General features: G+C 48.2%; 1 protein-coding gene across 2 annotated transcripts in view; it reads right to left on the bottom strand.

Moving 5' to 3' along the window:
- Positions 1-27,811, bottom strand: part of LOC111154687 (ubiquitin protein ligase E3 component n-recognin 4) — a 132,187-nt gene that overhangs the window by 32,179 nt on the left and 72,197 nt on the right. For both annotated transcript variants that reach the window (XM_022514518.1, XM_022514520.1), the window contains 22 exons: positions 27,363-27,537; positions 21,840-21,936; positions 21,071-21,178; positions 20,523-20,639; positions 19,395-19,604; positions 17,367-17,516; positions 15,616-15,843; positions 14,771-14,849; positions 13,984-14,229; positions 12,697-12,865; positions 12,093-12,237; positions 11,466-11,551; positions 10,693-10,780; positions 10,260-10,453; positions 8,565-8,804; positions 8,058-8,196; positions 6,989-7,114; positions 6,780-6,908; positions 5,655-5,998; positions 3,951-4,041; positions 3,287-3,371; positions 2,990-3,117 (listed from right to left, as the gene is read on the bottom strand). In XM_022514518.1, coding sequence (XP_022370226.1) covers positions 2,990-3,117; positions 3,287-3,371; positions 3,951-4,041; positions 5,655-5,998; positions 6,780-6,908; positions 6,989-7,114; positions 8,058-8,196; positions 8,565-8,804; positions 10,260-10,453; positions 10,693-10,780; positions 11,466-11,551; positions 12,093-12,237; positions 12,697-12,865; positions 13,984-14,229; positions 14,771-14,849; positions 15,616-15,843; positions 17,367-17,516; positions 19,395-19,604; positions 20,523-20,639; positions 21,071-21,178; positions 21,840-21,936; positions 27,363-27,537 — 3,374 coding nt within the window. The remainder of the gene's footprint in view (positions 1-2,989; positions 3,118-3,286; positions 3,372-3,950; positions 4,042-5,654; positions 5,999-6,779; positions 6,909-6,988; positions 7,115-8,057; positions 8,197-8,564; positions 8,805-10,259; positions 10,454-10,692; positions 10,781-11,465; positions 11,552-12,092; positions 12,238-12,696; positions 12,866-13,983; positions 14,230-14,770; positions 14,850-15,615; positions 15,844-17,366; positions 17,517-19,394; positions 19,605-20,522; positions 20,640-21,070; positions 21,179-21,839; positions 21,937-27,362; positions 27,538-27,811) is intronic.

Here is a 27,811-nt window from a genome sequence, read left to right as displayed (position 1 = left end):
CGGCACGGATGCCCCAGAGGGACATACACAAAAGGAGATCAGAAGAATCAACATTCGTATCAGTTAGGCCCCAACATGTGTTCCTGCTAAAGCACTTTGGCCCAATTTAGTTAGCAGCAGCATCTCCGCGCTGGGCTTATGGTCACTGCTTTGACTATGCAGGACCAGATGCAGCTGGCTTCCTCCAGACCATCCTACAGCCGCAGACAACAGCTCCTATCCCAAGCCCGACTCCGTTTCCTAAACGTCAACCTTCAAGGAGTCCCCAAGCGGTCTCCAGAATTTTAAGAGCCATTACTGAGCAGAACTAACATGCACAGTAAAGAGACCCACACAGGACTCTAAGCCAGCCGTTCTCAAGATTTTTGGCCTCAGGACTTGTTTACACTCTTAAATTACTGAGGACCCTAAACAACTTTTGTACGTGTGGTTCTAGCTATCTACCAGTAATTACCATGTTAAAAATTAAGCATGAGAGATCCCTAAAATATTTACTAATTCCATCTTAAAATAATAAATCCACTACCTATGTACCTAAATGAGAAGATCATCTAAAGGAATGACACTACTTTATGTTTTTAAAAATTTGCTTAATGACTGCCTTAAAAGACAGCTGGACTCTCCGACCTGCTTCTGTGTTCCAAGTGTTGGAAAATGTTGTTTGGGTTAAAGTCCGTGAAAAACACCCAACTGCACACAGATACATAATTAGAAAAGAGAAGACTGTTTTAATAGCCTTCTCATTTAATTGCAGGTTTCCTTCTTTGATACTACTTTCAGCAAGTTCTAGGTTCTTAAAAAGCAGCTCTTACGTGAAGACTGAAATCACCAGATAAACTTCCCATAGTCCTTAACACTAAAACTCAATCTTTTACCCACATGTGATTCTGTAGCACGTGCTGGTCATTCGGAAAATACTGGCTCACTGAGGTATGTCAATTCCTCTGGACGTAACAGGCCCGCTTCATTCATTTTTCAAGAAAATGTCTCCCAACCACCCGATCCGGAATAACCACAGCCGGCCTGGCACACATTTTCCCAAGCACACAGGGGCTGCCTAAGAAAAGCATCTGGCTCAGCCTGCATGGGAAACAATCAACCATGTGCTTCTCAAGACGAGCGCCGCACTTCGGTGGGCGGCAGGAGCACCTCTGTGTCCTTCCACGCAGTCACCCTGAGTGTTCAAAACACGAGGACCCCCGAGTCAAGATCTACTAATAGCCACTTGGGCTTCAAGGATGCCCTTGAGCCAAAGTGCACAGCAATGGAAGAGCCCAGCTAGGAAGGTAGCTGGGAGCCACTGCCTTTCCCACCGGGGCCCTGGCAGCCTCGCCCCCTGGTGACCTCACCCCTCCGGTGACTGTGCACCATCAGCACCAACAGTGCCAGACCACGGGGGCAAAGAGGGTCATGGGATAACCTCAGAGATTCCTCGACAGTCTGGGGAACACCCAGGCACCTGGGAGCGCACATTTTGAGAACTGCTGCTTTCCCTAGGCTAAAACTAAGCACAGCGTGAACATCAACTCTGGGCTCCAGTGCTTAGAAAGGTAAGCAACTCTGAAAATCTGTGCCTCACTCAGGAAAAAGGGAGTAAGTGATGTGCGGATAGGGTTCTCTTTAATCAAGGACTGATTTTATCTGCTGAGAATGAGCTCTGAAGGGAAATAAACCTCATCAAAGGGAAGGAAGGTGGGAACCCTCAAACCTGCCTTTGTCTAGGAAGACGGGAGCCAAGGAAAATGTAGTCAACTCTTCAGGATCCAGCTTCCTCCCTAGTGCTTACCACTCAGAAAGCAGCCTCCCTGAAATGATGACGACTCTATTTCTATCAAAGGATTCCATCAGGAAACAGAGGAGTCAAACAGCCCAAGGACCACAGAGGGGTAAGGGACAGAGAGCGTCAGGCATGGCCGAAAGGAAGAATTACGGCCAGTGTTTTCCACAAACCGGTGCAAGGAGATCAAACTGGGGCTCAGTTATGGTTATTTTAGAATAAAAACTGGGCTTTTCTCATTCACTTACTGATTCACTGAGTAGCTATCGTCTGCTAGGTATTACAGTCCTGCCCTGGACATAAAAAATACTCCTAAACGGACATCCCTGGATTCAACGAGCTCACACCAGCCAAGCAGAGAACTGGATCTTCTAGAGAGCCAAGCAGCTCACAGAGAGGGCAGGTCCTACGCAGAGCAGACCGCACACAGCCACAGCCAGCATTCACTGAGGACTAAATGAGCCAGCGTTCAGTGCACGGGACCCGCATCAAATAACTGATCCTCTACAACACTTTAACGTGTTGTGTCCTCATTTCAGAGCTGCGTAAACTGAGGAACCTGAGTTAAGAACTTGCCCAAAGTCACAGGTGATTAAACAGGAAGAGCTGAGACGTGAAATCAAGACATCCACTTCAGAGCCTAGGACCTTCACCACTGTGCAAAGCCGCACAGGCAGACACACGGGGACAGAAAAGGACACCGTGCTTTCTGGAAGCTGGGAGTCCTCCAACATAACTGGAGAGATAGTCCTCCAGAAAACCACCCTGTTCTAGGCTCTCGTATTTTCACATTTATCTTACTCCTGACTTTCCTCCGAGAAATCTTCCTTCTAGGGGCGCCTGGGTGGCTCAGTGGGTTAAGCCTCTGCCTTCAGCTCAGGTCATGATCTCAGGTTCCTGGGATCAAGCCCTGCATCGGGCTCTCTGCTCAGTGGGGAGCCTGCTTCCCTCCTCTCTCTCTGCCTGCCTCTGCCTACTTGTGATCTCTGCCTGCCAAATAAATAAATAAAAACTAAAAAAAAAAAAAAAAGTCTTCCTTCTAGAAAATCCCAACTCCTGTCTGCTGAACTATGGTAAAGAAAGCACTGGTGCCCTGCCACGGGCAGGCTGAGTGCAGAGTAAGGTAGACCTTTACGAGGCAGGACACAATGCTGGCCGGGGCGGAAGGGGGCCACCGTCCTGCCCTGCCCTCTGTGATCCCCTGCCCAATACCTTGTTCTTCTTGCTGGTTGGAGCAGGTGGTTTAATGAGCTTCTGCAATATCCGCAGGCACATGAGGGTAATGTTCTCCACAACCACGGGAGTCTTTATGTTCACGGCCATGAGGAAAAGGCTGAGAGCTAGGAATGGGAAGGACAGGCCGAGTTGTGGTCACAGAGCAGCCTGCACCTGGCTCCAGCAAGGCTGTGCGTGGCGGCTGCCTCACCCCGCCACCTCTGTAGCTAGGACTGTACCCAAAGGCCCCACCCCTCTCTGAAAAGCCCCTAAGCAGAGGTGGCCCAAGCTCACCACAGCGTAAGCGGAGCTCCCAGCAGCTGTCCTCCTTCGAGATGGAATCTGTCAGCAACAGCATTTCATATTGAAGGCTGCTTGCCTAGAAGGCCAACGGAAGGAGACATGAGAAGAGGAAGGTCTGCAGGTGAGACTCGGGACTGGGGCTTATGTCCAAGCTCTGCTCAGAGGACTCGGATTGAAGATGTCTGGTACCCAGTGGCACCGTCAGAAGGAGAAAGGAATTGGGTGCCTGGGTGGCTCAGTCAGTTAAGCGTCTGCCTTTGGCTCAGGTCATGATCCCAGAGTCTTGGGATCAAGTCTCACATCAGACTCCCTGCTCACTGGGGAGTCTGCTTCTCCTTCTATCTACCCTCCCCTGCTTGTGATCTCTCTCTCCCTATCTCTCTCAAATATATAGATCTTTAAAAAAAAAAAAAAAAAAATCTTATGAAGAAAAAGAGAAAGGAGGAGTGGAGACCCCTGTCCTCCATCTGGCCAACCACCCATTCCTCCTCTCCCTCTGGGGCTGGCTCTGACCTGGGACAGTCATGCTAAGGTGAGAGCTCTGCAGACTGCTGCTCCTTCCCTCCCCAAACACCCCAGGGAGACTCCTGGAAAGAAATCAAGGGAATGCAGAAAGAGAAAGAGGAAAGAGTCAAAGGGCCGTTGTCCTGCTCACCAGATCAGGATTGGCCCAGTGGCCCTTCAAGGCAGTGGAGACTTTGCCAATAATCAAGTCGTTCATTTGCTGGGTGGCTTCTGGATTGTCTCTGGAGAAGCAAAGAAATAGGAGTCCTGTTATCTATCACTGGCTGTGTCCCTCCTTCCCACCTGAAGGAGCACAGAGAAAAGCCATTCAATGCCCATGGTTACCTGGCCTCCCCAGGGGCCTGACCACAAGACTGGCCCCACAAGACATGGGTCTGTAACAGAACGCCCATCACAGCCGCCTTTCCCGCAGCTGTCACTGAGGGGAGAGCAGCACCAGCATCCAGGAGAGCTCCTCCCTGTGCACTGCCCAGGCTGCAGAGCCCCAGGTGCTGCCTGGTACACCGAATCCTCCAACCTCCGAATCTGACAGTGTCCCACCAGGATGGGTCACGACACTTTCCTCATCTTCTCCATCTACCTCCAATTTATCTCCCACAAGGTACCCACACGTCCCACCAACACCCCACTATAACAACATCTGTATTAGTCCTGACAATGTCAACTGTACCAGATCACTCTCTTGCTTCCTACCCCATTTTGAGTAAAATCCCAAGTCCTTACGATGGCCTAGATCGTCCAGGACCTGGCCCCCAGCGACTCCTGGTTCTCCTGCCCATTTCCCGTGCAGGGCCTTCACTCCACCTACATGGGCCTCTGGCAGCTCCTGCTCCATCCCTGGCAGAGCCCTGCCTCTTGCTCTTGCACATGATGTGTCCTATGTGCACAGCCACAGCTGAGACATCTGCATGGCTTGTCCCCAACTGCACGCACGCCTCCTCAAGCATCACCCCTCAGAGGTCTTCCCTGACCCTATTCTCCCAGAAGCAATCCCTGCTGTGGTCAGGGGCGCCACCCCAGCTGTGCCTCTCTCCACAAGCCAATCTCCTGACAGACACCAGACTGTGCAAGTGTGCTTCTGCAGTTCTCCCCAGCTGGACTGCAGGCTCCAGGAAGCAGGGACTCCACTCCATTTACTACTGCACACTCCGAGTCCAGAACAGTGCCTGGCATTCAGCAGATGCTCAAAAAAGCCCCGCTGTGTGAGTGACTAAGACAGCAAGAAATGGTTACCCATCACCTAATGTGTTCCAGAACTTATGCCACACACTCTGTAAACCCAGCTCTGGTGACTGCACTGGCACATAATGAGTACTCAACAATACGAGTTGCTGCCCAAAGGACTTACTCCATTCCACCCTCACCACAAGCCTTTAAGGCATTTACGACCATCAGTATTTTTCAGTCAAGGAAAATCTCAGCTCGGAGAAGTTAGCTAAGCTGTCCAGGGCACAGAGGATCAGACACAGAGCCTAAGCTTCATCTCTAGGCTCCGCTGTTCCACTGGCCTCTTCCATGTGAATCTGGAGTCCAAGTGCCTGATCACTCCCGTCTCCTCTCTCACCAGAGCCCAGAGACTGTTCAGGGAACCTCACTGGAACCAACAAAGTACAAGCCAAATATTCTATTTACATGGAAACCTGGTCCCAAATGCTCACGGAGTTCACTCACCCAGACCTTGGGCAACTCTCCCTCTCCCTCCCTCATACGGGGCGGCCTGTCTGGCAGTGACAAACACCACACTTTGCTCCCCTAAGCTCCTAGGGTCGCTGCAACCACCCACCCCCGAGCTAGCAGGGGTTACTGGGCCCACAATCCTGATGCAGGCTCTGACCGAGTTAGCAGGCACATGAGCTGGCGGACCTCCTCCCGCATGGCCGCAGAGCCTCGGCGAAGATTGTAATCAAAGAGCTCCCGGATGAGGCCCTGGGAGACGAGGATGTGCCTCAGGGCCGGATTGGTGGCCAGGGCTCGGAGCAGCGTGATACAATGTTCTGTGACGGCCGAGGCGCAGCCATAGCACTTGGTGGAGGATGTGTGGCCACAGCCCAGGACAGATAAGGCGCGGTACTGGCTGGCAGTGAAGGTGGGCTGCACAGAGGTTCGGGACGACTTGGTGGCCGCTTCCCTCTGCTGCAGGTCATATTCCAACAACTCTTTGCGTGAAGCAAAGACTTTCTAATGATAAAAAAAAAAAAAAAAGGATAAAAAATCAAATCAGCAATTAAAAGAAGGAAGAAGAGCAAGTGAACTGGAAATCAGCTTTGGTCTGAAAAACCACTTTATATGTGTTATTTAATTCAACCTTTCTGATGACCCCACCAATTGGATACTTCATCATCATTTTACAGAGCAGGAAGCTGAGGCTTAAGAGGACTGGTTTGCCTAAGGCAAGTGGCAGAGGCAGAAGTCAGCCCCTGATCACAGGCACATGTCCTTAACTCCCATACAGTGCTCTCTCATAACAAAGATCAGAGATGCAAGCCCATGCACCAAAGGCAATTCTGGGGGGCAAGGACCCAGCTGGTCTGCGGCCAGCTTCCTGTCCCACGGAGATTAGGTCGGTAACACTCCACTGGCTGCCCAGCCCACCCTCGTTGACTGGCATCCGAGTGCCATCCCCTTCCGGCCTACAAACATGGCTTATCAGAAGAAGAGGAGGGAACAGAACCCTAACACCCTGCTTTTTAAAACTAGTAAGCCCTCTACTAAAAGATGGGTTGTGAACGGGTCAAGGAAACCACATGTGTAATAATCTGTTACCCTCAAGTCTCTGCCAAGCACCGAAACTACAGTGGGAGAGAAGTTACATGGTGCAGCCACCCAGGCCCTGCCTTTCCAGCCAATCGGACAAGGGAAACCCAAGACTCCAGCTGCTGGAGCGGGGCAAGAGGACGGCTCTGAAAACAGCATGGGGAATGCTTGACAGAACACTCTAGAGTGGCTCCCATTTCTCTACCTGGATGATTTTGGAGAGCTCATCGAAAGAGTTCTTGCAATCTCCACAGTACTCCTGAGCCAGCTGCAGGATATACCGATTCACGCTGGCTGAAGTGGAGCTGATGCCCCCGGCCGTCCCTGAGTCGTCCTGCAATCCAAGAAGCATGCTGTGAGTCCCCTGCTTCTGACCCAGAGTCCTCTCCACCTGCCCCTCTAGCTTGGGGTTACCTGCGGTTTTTCGGGGGCTGCCTCATTTACTTTGCAGAGCAGGTTCTCCAGCTGTGGCCGGTGTCCCATCAGCTGGTGATACACTCGGTCAGCTTTGTCCAGAAGCGTATTGATGTTGGAAACCGCCTGGCAGAAAAAGACAGCGGCACATGTGAAGGCTTCTCCTTGAGTGATCCCAATTGCTAACCGTTTCCTGAAATATTTCCCACAGGTCAGGCACTGTATTTCACACATCCATTATTTCTATTCCTCACAATAATCCACGGTGTTTGACGTTATTTTTAACAACACACAACGTACTGTATAACAGCATACATGTAAGCATGCAATGCTTAGAGAAATCACTGACAGTCACACACCAAAAAAGCACAACCGGAACTGGAACTTTTGTCCTTCTGACTCCACAGCTAAATGCTATCCTGCTTCCCATGTGCTGCTTCTAGCAGCAATCCCAAAAGCTCCCCACTTTTTTTTTTTTTTAAGATTTTATTTATTTGACAGAGAGAGAGTAGGCAGAGAGGCAGGCAGAGAGAGAGGAGGAAGCAGGCTCCCCACTGAGCAGAGAGCCCGGCATGGGGCTCGATCCCAGGACCCCAGGATCATGACCTGAGCCAAAAGCAGAGGCTTTAACCCACTGAGCCACCCAGGTGCCCCAAAAAGCTCCCCACTTTTGACTGCCACCTAATCCCCAGTCCCACCACACCATGCAGACTGAGAATCAGCCCAGATAAGCAGACACTGAGGAAAGGCCAACAGCTGTAACACGAGACATCTGCGGAACCAACGCAAGGCACTCATCTGACTCCTGCCTTTCCAAATCTAGAGTCATTTGCCCCTGCAGACATCCTAGTTTATTCCCAACCAACACTTCTCTGAAGTGCTACACAAAGCACGTGTTCCAATATACCCTCTGCCATTATTTGCTCACCCCCAAAAGCTGGGCCCTGAAGAGAGAGCTGAGTTGAGGAAGACTCGGGAGAGAAGAAAAGCATACTACCCTCCACCAGCCCTGCTGCCCAAAGCTCACATTAAAGACACTGCCCTGAGTCTAGGTCGGACCCAGCCTCACCTTCTTCCGGTCTTCTTCATTCTCAATGGGATCCACTGCACAGCAAGGCTTCGCATAGAGCATAAAGTCGAAGCGAGCGTATTTACAGAATCCACAGGCATTGCAGAGGAAGGGATCCTTTTCGTCATAGTTGATAGACCTGAAAAACCAAAGTGTTTGAGTCAGGGGACAGCAGAGGCTAGGGTCGGGGAGGGGGACTATGAGTGCCACACACATTCTCTGGAACTGTATCGGGATGACAAGAGGCAAGGGTGACTCACACAACCAGGTAACAAGAAAAGAAGACCTGGATCTAAACCGAGGGACACCCTCCCCACTCCCAGACCACCATGGGATGGACATGTGCACCATTCTTCTCGCCCCCGCCTTCCAGCCTTGGACTCCACAGACCCATAACCCTCTAATTATGATGAAGGCAGCAGACACTGAAACTGCCCACACTGAGACTCTTGCAGGAGATACAAGGAACGTACATGGCCCTGGCCGGGGCGCCACTCCCTCCCTCACCTGCACTTGTGACACTGGTAGACATTCTCTCCGCAGTTGCCACAGACCCCAGGGTTGGCAGGGACGGAGGCGCTGCAGCGCGGGCACTGTAAGGTCTCTGTGGAGGCCTGGTAGTTCTCATAGAAGTCTGCAAACTCAATCATCAGGTTGGAGGCCACAATGGGCAGGGGCAGGTCGATCTTCACCTCTGTCTGCCCAGGGGTCAGTTGAACCTTCTTGGCCTTGTGCCAGCGGGCCGGCCTAGAAGAGACAGTGGCAGCTAGAGGGGCAAGGGCCTGAGAGCCATTCACGTACCCCTCCATGAGGGCAGTCTGAGGAGACAAAGAGCAAGACTGTCCTCATGCGTTTCCTAAGGCAGTGAAATGGTTCCTCTAAGAAAAGGAGATCTGGCAAGTAATAGCAACCTAATTTAAAAAACATTCTCTATAAAAAAGGATATAACAGAAATGCTTTAAGATGCTATACAAGATAATTTTTCAGATTCTAGAAAAACAACAAAGTCTATATCAAGGGGAGACGTTACTCTAAAAGTACACCACCCTAAGAACCTCAAATCCTAAGAGGTGCCTTGTACCATGTGCCACGTAGAGGCAGAAAAAGAAAAGGCGTGTAGTCACTTAGAATAATTACAGTAACTACAAGTAACATTCATTGGCCACTTACTGTGTGCTAGTTCTCAGCACTTTACATACACCAAACTCAATCTAATCCTTAAAAAAACACCCTGAGAGTGCGCTAATCTCCACTTCACAGTTAAAGAAGCCAAGGCTGCACAGTTTCTCCCATGTCAAGAGACATGAGTAGTAGAGCTGGGGTGCAGAGTCAGTTTTACCAGCTGCTGGGCTGACTCTACACAACAGAAAATTAAATCTTCCTTCTCCTCCAGAAGGGAATGGGTTATCCTAATGGGCAGCTTCTACCTGCAGATCACCAATGTGAACCGCTCCACAAAGGAAAAAAGCTTCCAGCAGGAAGAATTCCGTTTGCTGATGTGGTGAACTCTAGCTACATTCTGCCTCTCGGAATAATACCGATACTTCCGTTCCGTGCAGACCAGCACCTTACTATTCAAGCAGCACCTCCCCACATTCTCTAGCTGACAGCAACACCTGAGATTTCAACAAGAGCACTGTCCCCAGAAGTCAACACTCTACGCCATGCTGGCACCTTCTCTGGCCCACGTGCAGTGTGCCCCCATTCAGGCACTGGCATACATGAGCTAGAAAGATCCAACACTGGCAGATACAGAGGAAACATGCCATGCAGAAATGGAAGGACTGATGTGCCAGAGAAGCTTCCTGATACTGCCTACTGCCTGCGCTGTGAGCAAACAGCATCTTAACCCAAGAAATGACAACTACTTCCCAACACAGGTGTTACATAAAACTAGAAGTGCCCTAATTAACATGGGTAAGGAAAAGCCTGAAGTCCCCTCTCAGCTTCCCCTCCTGCGACAGGCTGCTGAGTTGCTTCCTCAGACACCACAGGCTCCACTGGACAGGATTTAAAAAGAACTTCTGTCAACACCCTTAGGACTGTGTTTCACTTCTGTCCCTAGTCAGGACTCCAGTGGGTAAGAGGACATACCAGGCCTCTCTCTAGGGATATGCTGCTTCACCCGAGTGCAGCCATCAAAGCCAACAACTGGTGTTAAGCTTGACAAGCTGCCCGTCCCCAAGTGTGACGAGCCCGTACTTGTTCTTGAGCTCCACGATGGCCTGCACGGTGCGGTTGTTGTAGTAGAGGTTGATGGTCCGCACCATCTTTGTCCGTTTCAGATCCCCGATCTTCACCGTCACTTTGCTGATGGTGTGGCTGCCGATGAGCTTCACGACCTGCTGGGTGGTGGTGTACCGTGTGTCCACTTTAACGGAAGACAGCTTGATATACTAGACATGGGAGTAACACACAAAACACTGTATCAGTTCAAGGCCACGGGTTCAAAACTGATCACTGCAGCCCACTCTTCATCCACGGACGAAGTTTCTATTCAAGGTGGTACGTGTGGCAGGTAAGCATTCACACCACTGGTGACTGAACACCCATGCGGCTACACTCAACCTCTGCAAACAAGAAACCCACGGGCCCTCCAAGCCTCACGATCACCCAGGTGAAAGATGGCACTTACACAAAACGGCACCTCTGGATTATTACACACCAGGCAGGGATCGCTCTCCAGGTAATAGCCATCAAATTCCACTAAGCCAGACAAGGTGCTAAAGAAGAAAACAGTCTCAGCATAAGGAAGTCTTCATCTTAGAAAGCACTGAGCTTCACAAAGAAGCCACAAATGAGCCACAGCTCAACATTCCCTAAAGCGAGCCCCACCCTACTAAGAACACAGGGGAAAGTTAAGAAATCCCAATAGAGCCTTGAAGTCACAGGAAGAGAATTTCAACCAATCAATCCTTGATGCTTCCTATTTCTGAGCTGTTCTAAGGCCAGAGGAATCCTAAAAAGCGATATTAAAATTTGACTCCACGAAATTTTACAATTAAATTTACTAAAAATCTTTGAATTGTATACTTAAAATAGGTGAATTCTGTAGTATATAAATGATGCCTCAATGAACTTTAGAGGGGAAAAAAAAAAGAGTCACCATTAAACCAGGGAAATAAGTTTTTTTTTAATATAGCCATTTTCTGGAAACCTATCTTACCTAACTTAGACGTAGACACTCGAAAATCAGAGGCATTCTCAAATGACTGCATACCAAAACCTAAATCAGCAGTTATATTTTGAGTACCCTGTGTATGCAATGCCCCAGCTATGGGGGGCGGGGGGTTCAAAGACCAAGCAGAGAGAGATATATCGATTCTTGGGTAAGAGAAAACGGATGTGGAGATAGCAACTGGGACTGTTAATGGAGCTTCAAATAGGGACAAAGCAGAACAAGCTCACTTGTAAATGTTGGAGTTGGGATGGTTGGTAAGAATATGGTTCTGGGTCCGCAGAATCTCCACAGCCTTCTGTGAATATTCCTTCAGCTGAAACAGAAGTCAATCAAGACCACATTAAAGCCCAAGAAAAAGTCTTACTGGAAAAAAGACTTTGGTCTTCTACTGTCTCGCTGATACTGCCCAAGAAGACCCCACCAGAGTCATACAAAGCTGGGCCTAACTCCTACAAGTTTCCACAATCTTTTCAACAGCCACTTTTTAGACCCTGTGGATGAAGGTAATTTTTATTCCCATGCAGAAGTAATGAAATGGTTATCCTGTTGCAGAGATATTTCTAGGGATGTTGTCAGGGTTGCCAGGAAAACCAGGGGGACACCTTCTTTCCAAAAGCAACTGTAATGGGCTGTATTATCCTCCCCACCTGATCTCCTGCTGGCTAAGGCAAATTCAGCCTATACTTAGTTGTGTGTGTCATCTGTGTGGGACACATGGTGTCTGTGCTTAAGATCCATCTCAAGAGATTTCACATGGGTACCCCCTATGCAGGTTGGTCCCGATGTCCTTAACTCAAGAGAAAAAAAGGTCAAATACGCAAAGTTAGCCCCTCTAACCACATATCAGCTGTTACCTTCTTCTCTGTTTGTGGGGTTTTCAAGGAGAAATAGCCTAGCAGGTCCACAAACTGGGCAGCCTTACGACCGTAGGCTGGTAGTTCTGGCCATATGGACCACATCAGATCTAGCAGGAGTTCCTGTTGAGATTTGCTAGAGTTTCTGTAGATAAAGGACAGTTCATGTTACCAAGCAGAAAACCCTGAGGTTCCTTTTATTTATCAACAAGGCCCAGGTATTGCTCCCATAGATATGTCTACCTCCCCACAGCGAGGGTTTAAGTTCGAATCACTTTGTACTCTTTCGACAGCAGATCCTAACAGGTGTAGCTCAGTTCCTTTCCTGTCTTTAGAAGGTGGCCTAAAGAGTCAAGCCTGGTCACTTTACAAACGTCTAATCATAGCCCTCTCAGGGAATAAGTGATCACGTCTTGCTTATGATGTTAGTTTAATGGCTAAAAGCAGATAACCAGATGAAGACATCTGTAAGTCAAGGGGATCCAGGCTGATGTAAATACGGGCACCGTGACTGTGAGTGTGTAACACAACACAAGACAGAACTACATCAACCGCTTATCTCCTGGACCCATGCAGACCATCAAAACTTAGCCCAGGACCCTACCTGTAGATGTGCAGGGTCAGACAGTGGGCCTGCCAGCGCACCGAGGAAGAATTGGACTCTAACAGGAAGCAACGCAGGAACTGAACCAAGGTCTCCTTATCTGCAAATTTGTTCAGCTGGTTCACCAGAGCTGTGCACAGCTGGTCTTCCTGGCTGCCCGAGCTCTCACCTGCAAGATCATGGAAGACCTGAGGACTGGAGAGCAGGAAGTAGGCTCTAGGGTCTTAGAGCCAATGCTACCAGATGGAGAGGGAGGGAATCTAAGAGTTGAGAGTTTAGTTTCTTCAACTAAATGGTTCTAATTTGAAAACAACTTTTACTGGTTTATTGGAAAACCAAGGCCAGCCCCATATGAGACATGCGACAATAACGCTACCAAAAAAGCACAGGGAAAAGTGCCGACACAGGCCTAGCACTGAGCACACACACAGCCACCCTGGAGGGACACCGAACACGCACACAGCCACCCCGAGGGACACTGAGCCCGTGCACAGCCACCCTAAAGGGACACCGAACACGCGCACAGCCACCCCGAGGGACACTGAGCACGCACACAGCTACCCTGGAAGAGGCATTTCCTTTCAGAGGTTTGTTACCCAAAACAGCTAGTTGAGTAATTAATTGGGAAAAGGTAAGCCACCTCCACTGCTCTCCACCCCGATCACCCATCCTAGGCCTCCAAGGACCATGAACAGCAGTAAAGCAGAAGAGGCTTTTGTCTTTCTGATAATAAGGAAGGAGCTAGAACAGCTTCCGTATGCAGAGCACTTAAGCGTTCACAAAGCACGTCTGCAAGCATCACCAGACACTGACAACCTCTCCACGCAGCAGTGTCATTTATTATTTCACGGGAAAACAAACTTGGCTTACTAAAACCATTTAGTACACTTGGACCATTCCTTGGGATGGGAAGCCACATGTTCAAGGTGTAACTGACAAGGACACGAAAACTAGACACTGGAGAGCATGAGAATTATAGGTCCTAATAAATCGGAATAAAAGCGCTTTCTGGGGGCGCCTGGGTGGCTCAGTGGGTTAAAGCCTCTGCTTTTAGCTCAGGTCATGATCTCGGGGTCCTGGGGTGGAGCCCCGCATCGGGCTCTCTGCTCTGCGGGGAGCCTGCTTCCCCCTCTCTCTCTGCCTGCCTCTCTGCCTACTTGTGATCTGTCTGCCCAAAAAAAAACCTAAAAAAAAAAAAGCCCTTTCTAAAGAGGAGCATAAGCCATGTGATCCAAGAGAAATCAGAACACCTCGCCCAGGTCACCAAGACAAGAGAGTGATGCTTACCCTCTTTCTCCTTTTCCTTTTCTTCTTTCTTGCTCTTCTTTGTGGAGGACTTGGACTGCGTCGTGGCCTGTCCAGAGCTGGCAGCCACAGGCGCTGCAGAGGAGGAGGCACTCGAGGAGCCGGCCGAGGCCGCCAGGGCGGCGAGGACTTTGCTGCCACATAGGGCACAGGAAAGCAGCTGCAGCAGCACCGGGGACACCCCCTCGTCCACCAGGAAGCTGACTTGGAGGAGGAAGTACAGGACAGCTGCAGGCAGAGGAGATGGGGGCTCAGCTCAGACACAAATGTACTGGACGGACACATTGCAGGAGCTGTGTCTGCCCGCGCCAGGACAGCTCCCCTCCCCACCAGCTTGTACTCCGAGTCCTCTCTGCCAGATGTTGCCCAGAACTCCCACCCTCTGTAGAAATGAGCTGGTAAACGTCCTAACAGCTACCTAAGGATCGACTCCCAGCCTCCACTTCTTCAACTAAGATGATTCTCTAGACTCCACAGGCTCCTCTTTAGCTTTCGCTCCACAATCTGGAGGTCAGTGACTCCTACTGTACCCCCATAGCACCCCACATTTTATCTATGACCCTTATACTCTGAAGTTCGGACTTGTCTTCTCAGCTGAACAAGAGTTCTAAGAACTTGAGAGGTCTTAGTTCTTAGTGTCTTAGTGTCTCGCTCATAGCCTCATCTCTGGTCTCCAGTTCAGTGCCTGGCAAAGGACAGGCCTCAATAAACAGTTCTCAAAGAGATGAATGAATGAACAACAACCACCAAAAGGTGCTGCACTGCTTACAGTCATCTTTGATGCAGAATTTCTGCCAGTTGATGGTTCGCTGGGCAGCAATCTCAGCACAAGCCTTCAGGTGCTCCATCTGAAATGGAAACCGACCTCCACAACTGAGTAGGGCCACCAAGCAGCCTGTACCTACCACACCTGCTGCCTTGAGGGGTCTATGCGAGGCTGCTGATCCAGTGCCCCGGGGAACCTGGGACCAAGGCCCCACACTGTCGCTCTTACTGAGCCTCCTCCATTCAGCTCCTACCACACAAATGCCTTTGTTTGCAGGGGCCCGTCACACCACTCAGTAAAGCAGCAGAAAAGATAGGCCACGGTGGGAAACTACAATCCAGTTTACTTCTTTCTTGTCTTTCCTTCCTCCCCTCCCAGTTTACTTTTTTCTTGTGAAAGCACAATAGCAAGGACACTAGTTTAGGAGAATACCGAAGACATTCTCACCTAGAGGCTTCCTTGCAATATACTGTTTGCTTCCCGGAAGTCCAAACAATTTACCTTCAGACCCATCATTTCTTTAGTATTCAAGGGCAAAAATCAGAGGTTGGCAAATTCCAGGTCAATCCTGCCCGTATGAGCCAATGACACAGGTAAGAAGCCCAAACCACTCCTCCTCATAATGGAGGTACCACTACCAGGTGGGAGCGGGAATGGTGAGGGGGAAATCACAGACCCTGAAGCCAACTACACTTCATATGCAGCATTATGGACCCACCCTGAGCTCGATTGCGACTGTGACGTTCTCTGAATATATAAAAGCCCTGTACTCCTCCAGCCTACTGCCCACCTCCCTGAGCCGCATCACATGAGGCTCCCTGCCCCACCGTCCCCCTCGCCACTCGTACCAGGCTGATGAGTGTGTCATACTGCAAGGCAGAGCCTGAGCTGGCTGTAACCACACTTGCCCGAAGGAATATCCCCTGTTCCTCCAACAGCTTCTTGATCCCACGCACGTGGGAGTCCAGCGTGTGCAAATCCCGGAGCTGGCGGTACTTCTCCTTTGACCCACAGATGAAGAGCAGAAGTTTGCGGACTTGACGGCGCACAAATGGAGTTTGCTGGATCATCAGGTACTTGAGAGGAAAGGCAACACAGAGAGTCAGTGACTCAGGAACTGTGTCAGCAGTAGTGCCCTGGGTTTTCTTGAACTTTCGTTAGAAACTTGTAAGAAACACACACCAAGCTATTTCCTCATAGCCAAGCTAGACTCTAGTGAATTCAGTACTCCTTACAGAGTGGACAGGAAAAAGAAAACTGTCAAAGAGGGGAAAATAGTAATACTCCTGCTTCCCTCCTGGGAGTCCTTTGGAATCTACAAGGAAGCTGGCCTCCACTCCAGCCCACCCAGAATGAAATGGTCAGGAAAACAACTTCAAAATCTTTCAGGTCAAAGAAGTGGGGAAAAGGTTAGGTTGTTGTTCCATCTATACAACCCAAAACGGTCATTGGGGGCTTGCTAACATGTCAGTCTTCCCAGAGTAAATCTTAAGCTCGCTGTGATAACGTGACGGCAGCTAACTGTGAGCTACCGTCCCTCAGCTGCCTCCAACCTCCCCCCGCAACCCCGGCTACACACTGCTCTGCGATGGCCGGCCCAAAAGTGCACTAACTACACTGCTTCTCTGCCAGCTGGCTCCCCATCAGGTTCTGCCAAGAGGGAACAAAAAGGGACACCAGAGGGCCCAAGGTAAAAACACTGGCTCCTTCCTGGTCTGCCTGCTATCCTGACAGCAGCCCTTCGTTCTGGCAGCCTCCATCAGCTCTCTGGTATTCAAGGACAAACCAGCCTCCATCAGCTCTCTGGTATTCAAGGACAAACCAACGACAGTTGGTTCTAATCATCAACTTTTTTCCATCCTCCCAGAATCAACCGCATGACATCCCCTCAGAGTTCCTGGGGTATCAGAAACAGCAGCCCCTCCTCAGGTCCACCAGACTGAATCCTCTTCAGACACAGGTCTGCTGGCGGCGGCTGCCTGCAGCTGGGGTCTCTGTGTTACCTCAACATTCCCTGTTTTTCTTTTCGGTTCCTTTCTTAGTGGCCGGTCAGCCAACTCCCTACATTAAAATCTCTCTGTAATTTAACTAGCACATTTTCTGTTTTCCAGACAGGATCCAACTTATTAAAAACTCATCCCTTACCATCATATACAGAAACAGGCAAACGTACAGAATCAGAAACTAAAGCCATGGCTTGCTCTGACAGCCATCTTCCACAGCTTCACCATACAGCTCACCCGGCGCAAGACCTACGTGGCGGGAGTGGCGCTGCGAGGGGAAACGCTTCCTGACAGTGAGGACGGAAGGGGGCCATAAAGGCCATCAGAGCCAGGGTGCCTGGGTGGCTCAGTTGGTTAAGTGTCTGCCTTTGGCTCAGGACATAATCCTGGGGTCCTGGGATCGAGCCCCGCACTGGGCTCCTTGCTCAGCAGGGAGCCCGCTCCCCCTCTCCTCCTCACACCACCCCCCGTGCTTGCATCCACATGCGCTCTCAAATAAATAAATAAAATCTTAAATAAAAGAAAAAGAAGAGGAAAAAAAGGCAGTCACAGCAATGTCCTCTCCTTGACTGGCGCATTGCCTGGGCTTCACTTACCTCTGAGAGAAAGTAAAACCATGAATGATCAAAGACAGGAGGTGGGATTCGAGAGTTCGTGTCGGCAATCTTCTTGATTTGGTAAGGAAGCCTCAGGACCATCTCTGTCAGAAGCTGAGTATAGGCCTCAAACACATCAGCAGCATGACCCTGGGGGAAGAACATCTGTGTAAGAACCTGTGACGGACAGGTGTCCACAACCACGGTCAGGAAAAGGGCTGGCTTCCTGCTCATTAGGCACAGCTTACACCAGAGCTGTAAACGGTATCTTTCAAAGCTGGAGCCATCACTGCCCGACAGCTTGGTTTAAACCCAGCAAGGCCCCAGGCTCCAGGACACAGACCTCACTTGTCTCAAAAGTCCCAAAATTACACTCTGGGTTTTGCCCCTGGGCTGACTGTACTTTGCTTACACAAAAATTAAACTTCTAATGGGAAAAACAGTGGCAGTGAAGGATTTCTGACTACCTGTGAGAGATGCAGTCTACTCCCTAGAACCAAAACCTTCTAGGATATCAAGAGACATTAAATAAACTGGGTGGCTCAGTCAGTTGGGCAGCCAACTCTGGATTTCAGGTCAGGTCATGATCTGAGGGTCCTGGAATAAAGCCCCACCTCAGGCTCTGCGTTCAGCAGGGAGTCTGCTTGAAGATCCTCCCTCTCTCTCTGCCCCTCCCCTCACCCACTTGCATGCGTGTGCACACGCATGTGCTCACTCTTTCTGAAATAAATCAATCTTATAAAAAGAAAGAAACCAACCACCCAACCAAGGCGGCCAGGATCACTTAATGCATAGCCCACAGAGGAGGGGGAGCTGAGGGGGTGAGGACGGTGGATGCAGCAGCTATCCTGCAGGCCACATGGTCCAACAGGAAGAGCCTACAAGAATTTGGGGCATGATGTGTCTCACGTATTCAACCACCAGTTCCTCATCGGGTCTTTGCCAAGCAACTGGGGGGCAAACAAGGGGAAGATGCCATGTGTGCACAGGGCACTCTGGGGACCGAGGGCAAGACCATCGCGATCTGACCTGCTAGCAGGAAGTGCATGTTGGGGAGGTTTTTCCTAGGACCCAGTATGTGAGCCGGGTCTTGAAGACTAGGAATTAACTCAGAGGGGAAGCAAGCGATGCAGAGGAAGAGCAGCTCAGGAGGACAGGAAATAGGAAGGCAGTATGCCACATCTGGGGCAAGGCACAGGACGGGGGCTGCATGTCCGGGGCAGTAGTGACACAGCTAGAGAGTTGAGTTCATAGCTGGGGTACTCAAAGAACTTTTTGGCCTAAAAGTTCTAGAAAACCAGCAAAGGTTAAGAAAAGAGAAGAACATGATGCGATTCACATTTTACGCCTGTTCTATCCATGTCACAGTCAAAGCAGTTGGGAGTGTGCCGCGAGGAGCACTCGTGCCGCTGCCCAGACACAAATGTGCAGAAAAGGCACTGATGATGGATGTGGACAGGCCCTGGCACGCTCAGCCGCTGGGCTTTCCTGCGTCAGGTCAGCCAGTGCTCACAACCACCCTACACAGCAAACCCCGTGTGGAGCCTTGGTTTCCAGGTGTGCAAACCGAGGCACACGAAAGCTGCACATAACTTGTTTAAGCTTCCCAGCTGGTAAGCAGGAATGCTTGTTCCCAAACTCACCTGATCAGATAGCCCATCTTCTAAACTAGCTCCCTCAACGGCCTCTGACGACAGCAGGGGGAGTTCCTCACACACACACACACACACACACACATGCACCTATGACATTACCCTGCTCCCCTTTTTCTAAGAAACTTAACATGAAAGGACAGGTCTATCTGATTTCACTCAGTTCCTCTGCTTTACAGTCACGAGTCCAAACCCCGGCAGGAGGGCGGGAGAAGTGGTTACTCACTAAACGGCACCAAGACCAAAGCCCCCAGGGCCCATGGTCTGCCTCCGGCAGCTCCTTGCCCTGGGTCCTTCAGCCCTACTCGCAGAGCGCGAGGAGGAGAGTGCTCTGGAGGAGGGCAGGAGCGGTCCTTTGTCCAGGGAAAGGCCTCACCTTCACATACTGGCGGAGGAAGAATGGGCTCATGTCGGGCGGGGATGAAGTGGTGTGCGGTTTCAACAGCTGGCTGGTGGCCACGGGCTCCTCGTCGTTCTGCTGGCTCTTCCAGTACTCCAGCAGGGATTTGAGCACGTGCAGGCAGTAGTCCACAGCGCCGGAGCTCAGCAGGGCCGCTGCTGTGGCGCTGGAGATGAGGGAAGACGACTGGGGGAAACAGGGAGGGGGGCAGAAGAGCTTGTAAGGCTGCTGGGGGCAGGGGCAGGAAACCCACCAGTGACAGTCTCAGAGTGGGCCACTGGGGGAGGGAGCTCGTCTCTTGAGTTAGAAGTCCCCCGACTAACTCAAACACTCCCCATCTCTTTCCAACAATGGCATGTTAGGAACCAACCAACCACAGGTCCCGGCTCTACTCGCCCACGCGCACATGCTACAGGCCAAGGGGGTCAAGGACTGGATACCTTTCCCCTGGGAGGGGCAGGTTCTCTTCTTCCCTGGGCAACCAGAAAAGAAGCCCATTTCAAGGAGAGAGAAAACTTTCTACTCAAAGCACTTTTTAGCAACCCTACCCTCCAGACAGGGGCTCTCCCCACCAAACCAGCTTCTAAAGGAGATGGGGTAAGTGGTCCCATGAATAAAAAAAGCAGGAGAAAAGCCACTGTAAATAAAACCATTAGGAGAGCCTTGCCAATCCCCGCAAACCCCACAGCTCATAAGCTCATTAAGATTGGATGCAGTCCAGCCTCCATTTCTACCTTCTCTGCTTTGTGTTAATCTCCTTTCCACCACACACACACTGCTTTCTCTCTGCTTTATTTCCATACCTTATAGCAACACACAGTAGGGGAATCCTCTTAGCCACCCTACGCCTGGCAGAACAGTCCCCTCTTTTCAGTAATGGAACTTCCAAACCCTGTAACCCCTCCAATGGAGGGACTGCTGGCAAAGATCAGGGCTTGGAAGGGATTCTGGAAAAGGTGGTGGCTCTGCCCTTAAAGAAGTGACAGCTTGGACTCCTTCTCCTCTACAGCGACAATAGCCTATTCTAACTATTACCTCTGCCCGCAGCCCTAGCTGACAATCCTCTTACCTTTCCCCACACCCCCGTGCTCAAAGCGACAGTACCTCGCAGATGGAAGACTTGGATCCGGATTTGGTCCGGGACATGAAGACACTCAGGAGTCTCATTACGACCAGATGGACTTCATTCAGGGCACTGCGCTCGTTCTTTCTGGAGACGTCCTGTAGGCAGACGCGGAGCCCAGAAGCCCCCATTTAAGCTTGAGGCGTCCACTCAACAAGGTTCCCCTCAGCCTATTAGCACTAACTGTTCCTCACATGGAATTAGAGTCAAAACAGGTGCCCGCAGGACTACATCCGGATGACCTAGAGCCCAATACACTTAAGAGGCTGTATTAAGAGACAAACAACTAATTTACTGTTTTCAGCTTTGGGAACTACAAAAGGTCCATGAGGGCAGGCACTCAGTCTGTTTCTCATTTACATCCAGATCCAACAGGAGGCCTGGGCCGAAGAAGGCACTGCCAACATTTTTGTTCAATCAACAGAACTGGAGCCCTCGGTGGGTGGTTATCCCTGAAACTAAGTGAAGTTCCTCTAAGAGAATGGACCTCAGTCCCTGTTTCTCACATGTCAGGACTCTCCAATCTTACCTTTTTGTCCATGCCCAGTTCAGCAATTAGCTGGGACAGTAGGTTGTCCAGGGCCCCCTTGTCTTTCTCATCTTCTCCATCCAGATCTGTAGTGAGCATCAGGATGACCTGGAAGTCAACAGAGAGAGAAAACATGAGCACCAGGACCCTAAAGAGGACTCCAAACACACAGGTTTCAGAGGAAATCCCAATCTTCCTGACTACCCAATCAATCATAAATGTAATCCACGAAAAGATCCTAAATCCCAAGGTATCCAAAGGTCTTTAAGTGTCCGGAGTCAGAAGAGTCTATTTTGGTACATGCCACCCTTGGCATCACAAAAAATGTTTTGCAAAGAGTTTGCAAAACGAATTGACTAAACTACATTATAACCAACCAAAGTGGCTTAACAGAGGGTGAAGTGCTATGCTCAAAAGTAAAGAACTTTCTGCTTAAGGGGAAGGCAGCTAGTGGGAGAACAGCTACCAGAGCACATTCCAACACTGTGTTAATAAAGACTCACTACACACTGAGAATCTCGGGGCCAGACATTTGCTCCTGGCTCTGTCAATAACTAGCTGGATAACTGCAGGCATCTCTTTCAATTCTCTGACCCTCGGCCTTTTCATCTACAGCATTAAGGGCTACAACTTGCAGTTCAAAATTGCATTCCATTATTCTATGACCTAACACCAAACAAAGCCTTATAAAGCCTCTAGAAGAGAAATGTGAGCATGCTGAAGGGTGGTCCGACCACAGTGGGACAGACCCAGGTGAACTGAGGGATACCTGCATGTATGGGATGGCCCGGACACCTCCAACATTTCGTAACTGGGGCAAGGTTTGCAGTAGTCTCTCCAACAGCATCAGACGGACCATGTGCAGTCTAAAAGGCCAAGGAAAATACATGAGATGTGAGCTAGTTCACAACCAGTGAAAACCGGCTGAAAACAGTTCTTTCCTCATGCTACCAAGGTAAACAAAGAGCCTACTGCTTAGAAACAATCCTACCATTAGCAAAATGTTCAGAAATGCCTATCTGGTGACACCACCAACAGAGAAGGAGAAATCTCGCTCTGTTAAAAGGAACGAACTAGTCCAAAATAACAAAGGATGGCCCTGAAAACCTGCTACAGGAAAAGTTAGCATTTCTCAAGCAATCAGCCCTAGGTGTTCTCAGTAGTGCACTCTGTGGCCTTTTCCAACACATGACCCCATCCTGCCTCCCAGCACTATCTTCTGGGACCCCTCCATCTACAAAGTCTGCGTCGTCCAGTGGCAGTGACCCAGTCCTTTTTTTTTTTTCTTGCTTCCCGGCAAGTCTGGCACTGCTTTACCCTCTCAACTCGCCTACCATTTTTCCTAGTGAAAAATTCAATCTCAAATCTACCCTTTCCACACTGGACCCATGAATTCTCCCATATATTCAGGTGGGCACTAACGTGGCGGGGCTTCCCTACTGTATGTGTGCCTCTGGCACTCTAGTGAATACGCTGATTCGAGGGAAGACCGAAATGAAAAGGAATTAAGTGCAGTCCTGATGACAATCTGGTTGGCAGTCTCAACTAACGCACAATCTTACACAGATGAAGAACACATTTGTGGAATCAATTAATGCCTTCACTCTCATAATTCATAAACTGTTCTTGATTCATTTTACTTTACAGACTGTGTATAATAAACCACAGGTGTACATATGCCTAAAAAACTGATTTTCATGTGTAACATATACCTAGGAGATAACTAGATTATTTTCAAAATATTAAAATTTCAATTGATGTATGGGGTCTTACTTGATTGATAAATGACCATGATTCCAAAAATAACTCAAAGGAATGAGCTATTAAAAGTCCTTCAGGGGCACCTGGGTGGCTCAATGAGCTAAAGCCTCTGCCTTCAGTTCAGGTCATGATCCCGGGGTCCTGGGGTCGAGCCCTGCATCGGGCTCTCTGCTCAGCAGGGAGCCTGCTTCTCCCTCTCTCTCTGCCTGCCTCTCTGCCTACTTGTGATCTCTGTCTGTCAAATAAATAAATAAAATCTTTTTTAAATAAATAAATAAATAAATAAAGTCCTTCCAAATACAGTCACACGTAAAAGTTCACACATACATCCAAAGAATAAAGCAAGCTGTGTGGGGGCCAAATGAATAAGAATTGCTCAGGAATGGGACGCCTGGGTGGCTCAGTGTGTTAAAGCCTCTGCCTCCGGCTCGGGTCGTGGTCCCGGGGTCTTGGGGTCAAGCCCCGCATCGGGCTCTCTGCTCAGCGGCGAGCCTGTTTCTCCCTTTCTCTCTGCCTACTTGTGATCTCTGTCTGTCAAATAAATAAATAAATAAATAAATAAATCTTAGGAAAAAATTTAAAAAAATAAAAATAATAAAAATAAAAGAATTGCTCAAGAATGTACAAGACACAGCAAAGAAAAGTAATAGGACAACGGCAGCTCAAATTTAGCAGTTCAGTGTCTACTTGCAGGATAAAACAGCAAGCTTTGAGATGGATGCAAGTCTTCAGATTGGCAGAACATACTTGTGAATGCACATGTATCAGAGAAAAAGGCAACAAAATGAGCAGAGTCTAGACCTGGACCAAGATGCTGCCAGACTACAGCTTTTTAAACTTAGAATCTAACAAAAAATGTAAACCCTATACCAAAGATTACAAGTTCCATTTCTTTAATGACTTAAAATAAAAACAAATTAGTTACTATATTATTTAAAGTAAGTCATTTAATAATTACTCGATTAACTTATCCTTGAAAAAAAAAAAAAGTTTAATTATAACCACATTAGGGGCGCCTGGGTGGCTCAGTTGGTTGAGTGTCTGCCTTTGACTCAGGTCATGATCGTAGGGTCCTGGGATCGAGCCCTGTTGTCAGGCTCTCTGCTCTGCAGGGCGGGGGTGAGGGGGGGAATGCCTGCTTCTCCCTCTCCTCCCCACTCCTGCTCTCTCTTTCTAGCTCTGTCACTGTCTCTCTCTCTCTCTCTCTCTCAAATAAATAAACAAAATCTTGAAAAATAAAAAAGACACTTTAGACTTCTACTACTAACATGGCTAGGTTACCTAGAACAGTCCTCCTAAAAAGCATTAAAAATCCAAAAAAGACAGAAATCATTTTAGAAGCAATGTGGTGTCTCAAGAAACTTGAAAGGACTGAAATCACACAGTATGTTCCCCAACCATAGTAAATTAAATTGGTAACAGAAAAGTAATTAGAAATTCCCCAAAGGTTTGGCAATTAAGCCACATACTTCTAAATATCCCATGGGCTAAAGATGAAAATTACAACAGAATTTAGAAAACATTCTGAACTGAATAGCAATAAAAATACAACACATCAAAATATATGGGCCCCAGCCAAAGCAGACTTTAAAGGGAAGTTCAGAGAGAAATACCTAGTTTCAAATACGTATTTAAAATGAAAAGTTTGGGATGCCTGGGTGGCTCAGTAGGCTAAGCAACTGCCTTCACCTCAGGTCATGATCCCAGGGTCCAGGGATCGAACCCTGTATCAGGCTCCTTGCTCAGTGGGGTGCCTGCTTCTCCCTCTGCCTGCTGCCCCTCCCCCCGCTTGTGTACATGCTCGCACTCTGACAAATAAATACTTTTAAACATTTAAAAAAAAAAAAATAAGGGGTGCCTGGGCGGCTCAGTGGGTTAAGCCTCTGCCTTCGGCTAGGGTCATGATCTCAGGGTCCTGGGATCGAGCCCCACATTGGGCTCCCTGCTCAACGGGGAGCCTGCCTCCCCCTCTCTCTCTGCCTGCCTCTCTGCCTACTTGTGATCTGTCAAATAAATAAATAAAATCTTAAAAAAAAAAAAAAAACCATTATTTAAAAAATAAATAAATAAAATTTAAAAAATAAAATGAAAGGTTTAAAATCAGTGATTCAAGTTTCTATCTTATTAAGCTAAAAAAAGAAGAAAAAATTAACTCTCAAAAGATAAGGTTCCATAAAAGCTTATTAAGCAAAGAAAGGAAATATGAAGAATGAAAATAAAACAGAAGAATGGACATAAAACAGAAAAGCCAAAGTTGGTTCCTTGTAAATAAAGTTGGTAACTCCAAGCAAAACTGACCTTTGAAAAAAGAACACACATATAAGTTACCAACATTAAAAATGAAAAAAGGTGCATCGCTACAGACCCTAAAGACATTAAAAGGATGATTAAAAAAATTTATGGGAGCTCTTGGTGGCTCAGCTAATTAAGCATCTGACTCTTGATTTCGGCTCAGGTCATGATCTCAGGGTCCTGGGATCGAGACCCGCATCAGGCTCCCTCTCTCTCTAACTGCCTCTCTGCCTACTTGTGATATATCTCTCTCTCTGTGTGTCAAATAAATGAGTAAAATCTTAAAAAAAAAAAAAAAAAAAAAAAATCCAGAACCAGAGGACTCCACTGCTGAGTTTTTACAAGAATTTACAGGTGTAATAACAACGACATCACACAAACTCTTCAGTTTTTTTCTTGCTTCCAAGAGTCGAACGCTTAACTGACTGAGCCACCCAGGAGCCCTATATTTCATGTTTTATGCCCGCTACTCAAATAGATCTTAAGAAGCCAAAAATAATTAAGCACAGTGAATTTTTTTTAAGGAAAAATTGGTTCCATGAGATACGGAAAAAAGACTATGATAGTAAAACTATGTAAACAGAGTCCCAGGAAGAAAAATGACAGAAAATGAGGCAGAAGCAGTATCTAAGGAGACTAATAGATAAGCATTTTTTAGAATAAAAGACTCTAACCCAAACATTCAGGAATCCCTGAAGCAGAATAAGCAGAATAAATGTAAAGAAATCTATCCTGGGGCGCCTGGGTGGCTTCATTGGTTAAGCATCTGCCTTCGGCTCAGCTTAGGATCTCAGGGTCCTGGGATCCAGCCCCACACATGGGTCTCTGCTCAGCAGGGAGTCTGCTTCTCCCTCTCCCTCTGCCACCTCCCAATCGTGCGTGCACACATTCTCGCTCACTCTCTCCCTCTCTCTCTCTCAAATAAATAAATAAAATCTTAAAAAGAAAAAAAGAAATCCATCCGAACTATATCCTAAATAAAGATCTTATAAACAGCAGTAAGGACACTATATTCAAATAAACAGCGGTTATGATAGCAGGTCACTTCTCACTGACAATAACAGTGGATATCATTTTCAATTTGTGGGGAGAAAAACTACCAGCACAAAACTCTATACCCATCAAAAACATGCCTACAAAAATGTGAACTGAATGAACACATTTCCAGACTAAGAAAATCTGTGATTTTATAAGTGGTGCCCCATCCTTCATGGAAAATCTCAATGACGCACTTCAAGAAGAAATGATCCCAGACAGGTCTGACACACACAGGCAAATACTGAGCACAGAAAGTGGTACACATGTGAGTAAACGTGAACAAACACTGACCACACAAACTGTACAAAAGAGCAATAGTACCTTGAAAAAGCTTCAAAAGCCTTTTTTGAAAAAGAATTAAAACACACAAAAATAACAGCTTAAATTGATAAGAAGGGGTCAAATCTTCCAAGGTCCTCTATATTATGCAGGAAGAAGATGCAGCTGTGAGATAAATTTAGTTTTGGGTAAGTTAAATGTACATGTTGAAAGGACCAGGGTAACCACCAAAGACTAGAAACACTGAACAACCTGCAAATGTAGGAGAGGGGCAGAAAAAAGAAAAGAAAAAGGGAGGAAAACATAGCGAACTGACCCAAAAGAGGACTGCGAAGACAAAAAACATAGAAACAGGCAAAACAAATAAGCAGCAGGAAGTAAATGGTAGGCATAAATTCCAATTCATCAGTAATTAACACTTATCACAAATGAACTTAACTGTTTCAATTCACAAGCAATGGCAGACTGGACTAAAAATGTTTTAAATAAATTTCAAAAAACAAAAAATCACAAAGACTACATCTCCAAACACATGGAATTAACCTAGGTATCCTGTTAAGAGAAAAAGAAAAAGATTAAGTAAAAACCCCTTTATGGTAAAATGTTAAAAAACAGACTCCATCGGGGCGCCTGGGTGGCTCAGTGGGTTAAAGCATCTGCCTTCGGCTCAGGTCATGGTCCCAGTGTCCTGGGATCGAGCCCCACATCGGGCTCTCTGCTCTGCAGGGAGCCTTCTTCCCCCTCTCTCTCTGCCTGCCTCTCTGCCTACTTATGATCTCTGTCTGTCAAATAAATAAATAAAATCTTTAAAAAAAAACAAACAAACACTATTAACATCTCTCCACCTCCTGCAACTGATCCATCACCTTATTCCCGAAATACTCTCCCATAGCCTCCTGACTGCAAATGACCAGGTCCTAACCTGTTGCTAGTGTGGACATCGCCTTCCCCTTCCCCTTCGCCTTCTCCCTCGGAGCCATCTCCCTCCTGGTGTCCGGTGGTGGTGCTGATGGCGCCAGTGCTTGAGCTGACACTGCCTGGTCCAGCTGGGTGCCCCTCCACCGTGGCATCACCATAAGCACTGCTCCGGCCAGATACTAGAGGGAAATGGTTAAAAAAAAGTGTAAATCAAATCCTCAAGCATGACAGAATCCAATACACTCTGAAGTCAGCAATAGTTCAGAGACGCCTGTTCAGAGGATTTTTTTCTTCTCTGTGAAGAAGAGAATAAATAAGGACTGAAATCAAGATTCTGGCCCCAGAGCACTATGCTACAAGACTCTCAGGGCAGCCCCTCACCCTTCTGTGGTAGGTAAGATCCACCTACAAGAACAACCTCTGCTGTTGATATATTTCCATCTCCTAACCCAG

The sequence above is a fragment of the Enhydra lutris genome, unplaced genomic scaffold, assembly GCF_002288905.1.
Source record: "Enhydra lutris kenyoni isolate GAN:26980312 unplaced genomic scaffold, ASM228890v2 scaffoldscaffold38, whole genome shotgun sequence".
Classification (NCBI taxonomy): domain Eukaryota; kingdom Metazoa; phylum Chordata; class Mammalia; order Carnivora; family Mustelidae; genus Enhydra; species Enhydra lutris.
The sequence above is the reverse complement of the archived record's forward strand: the minus strand, read 5'-3'. Positions and strand labels throughout refer to the sequence as shown.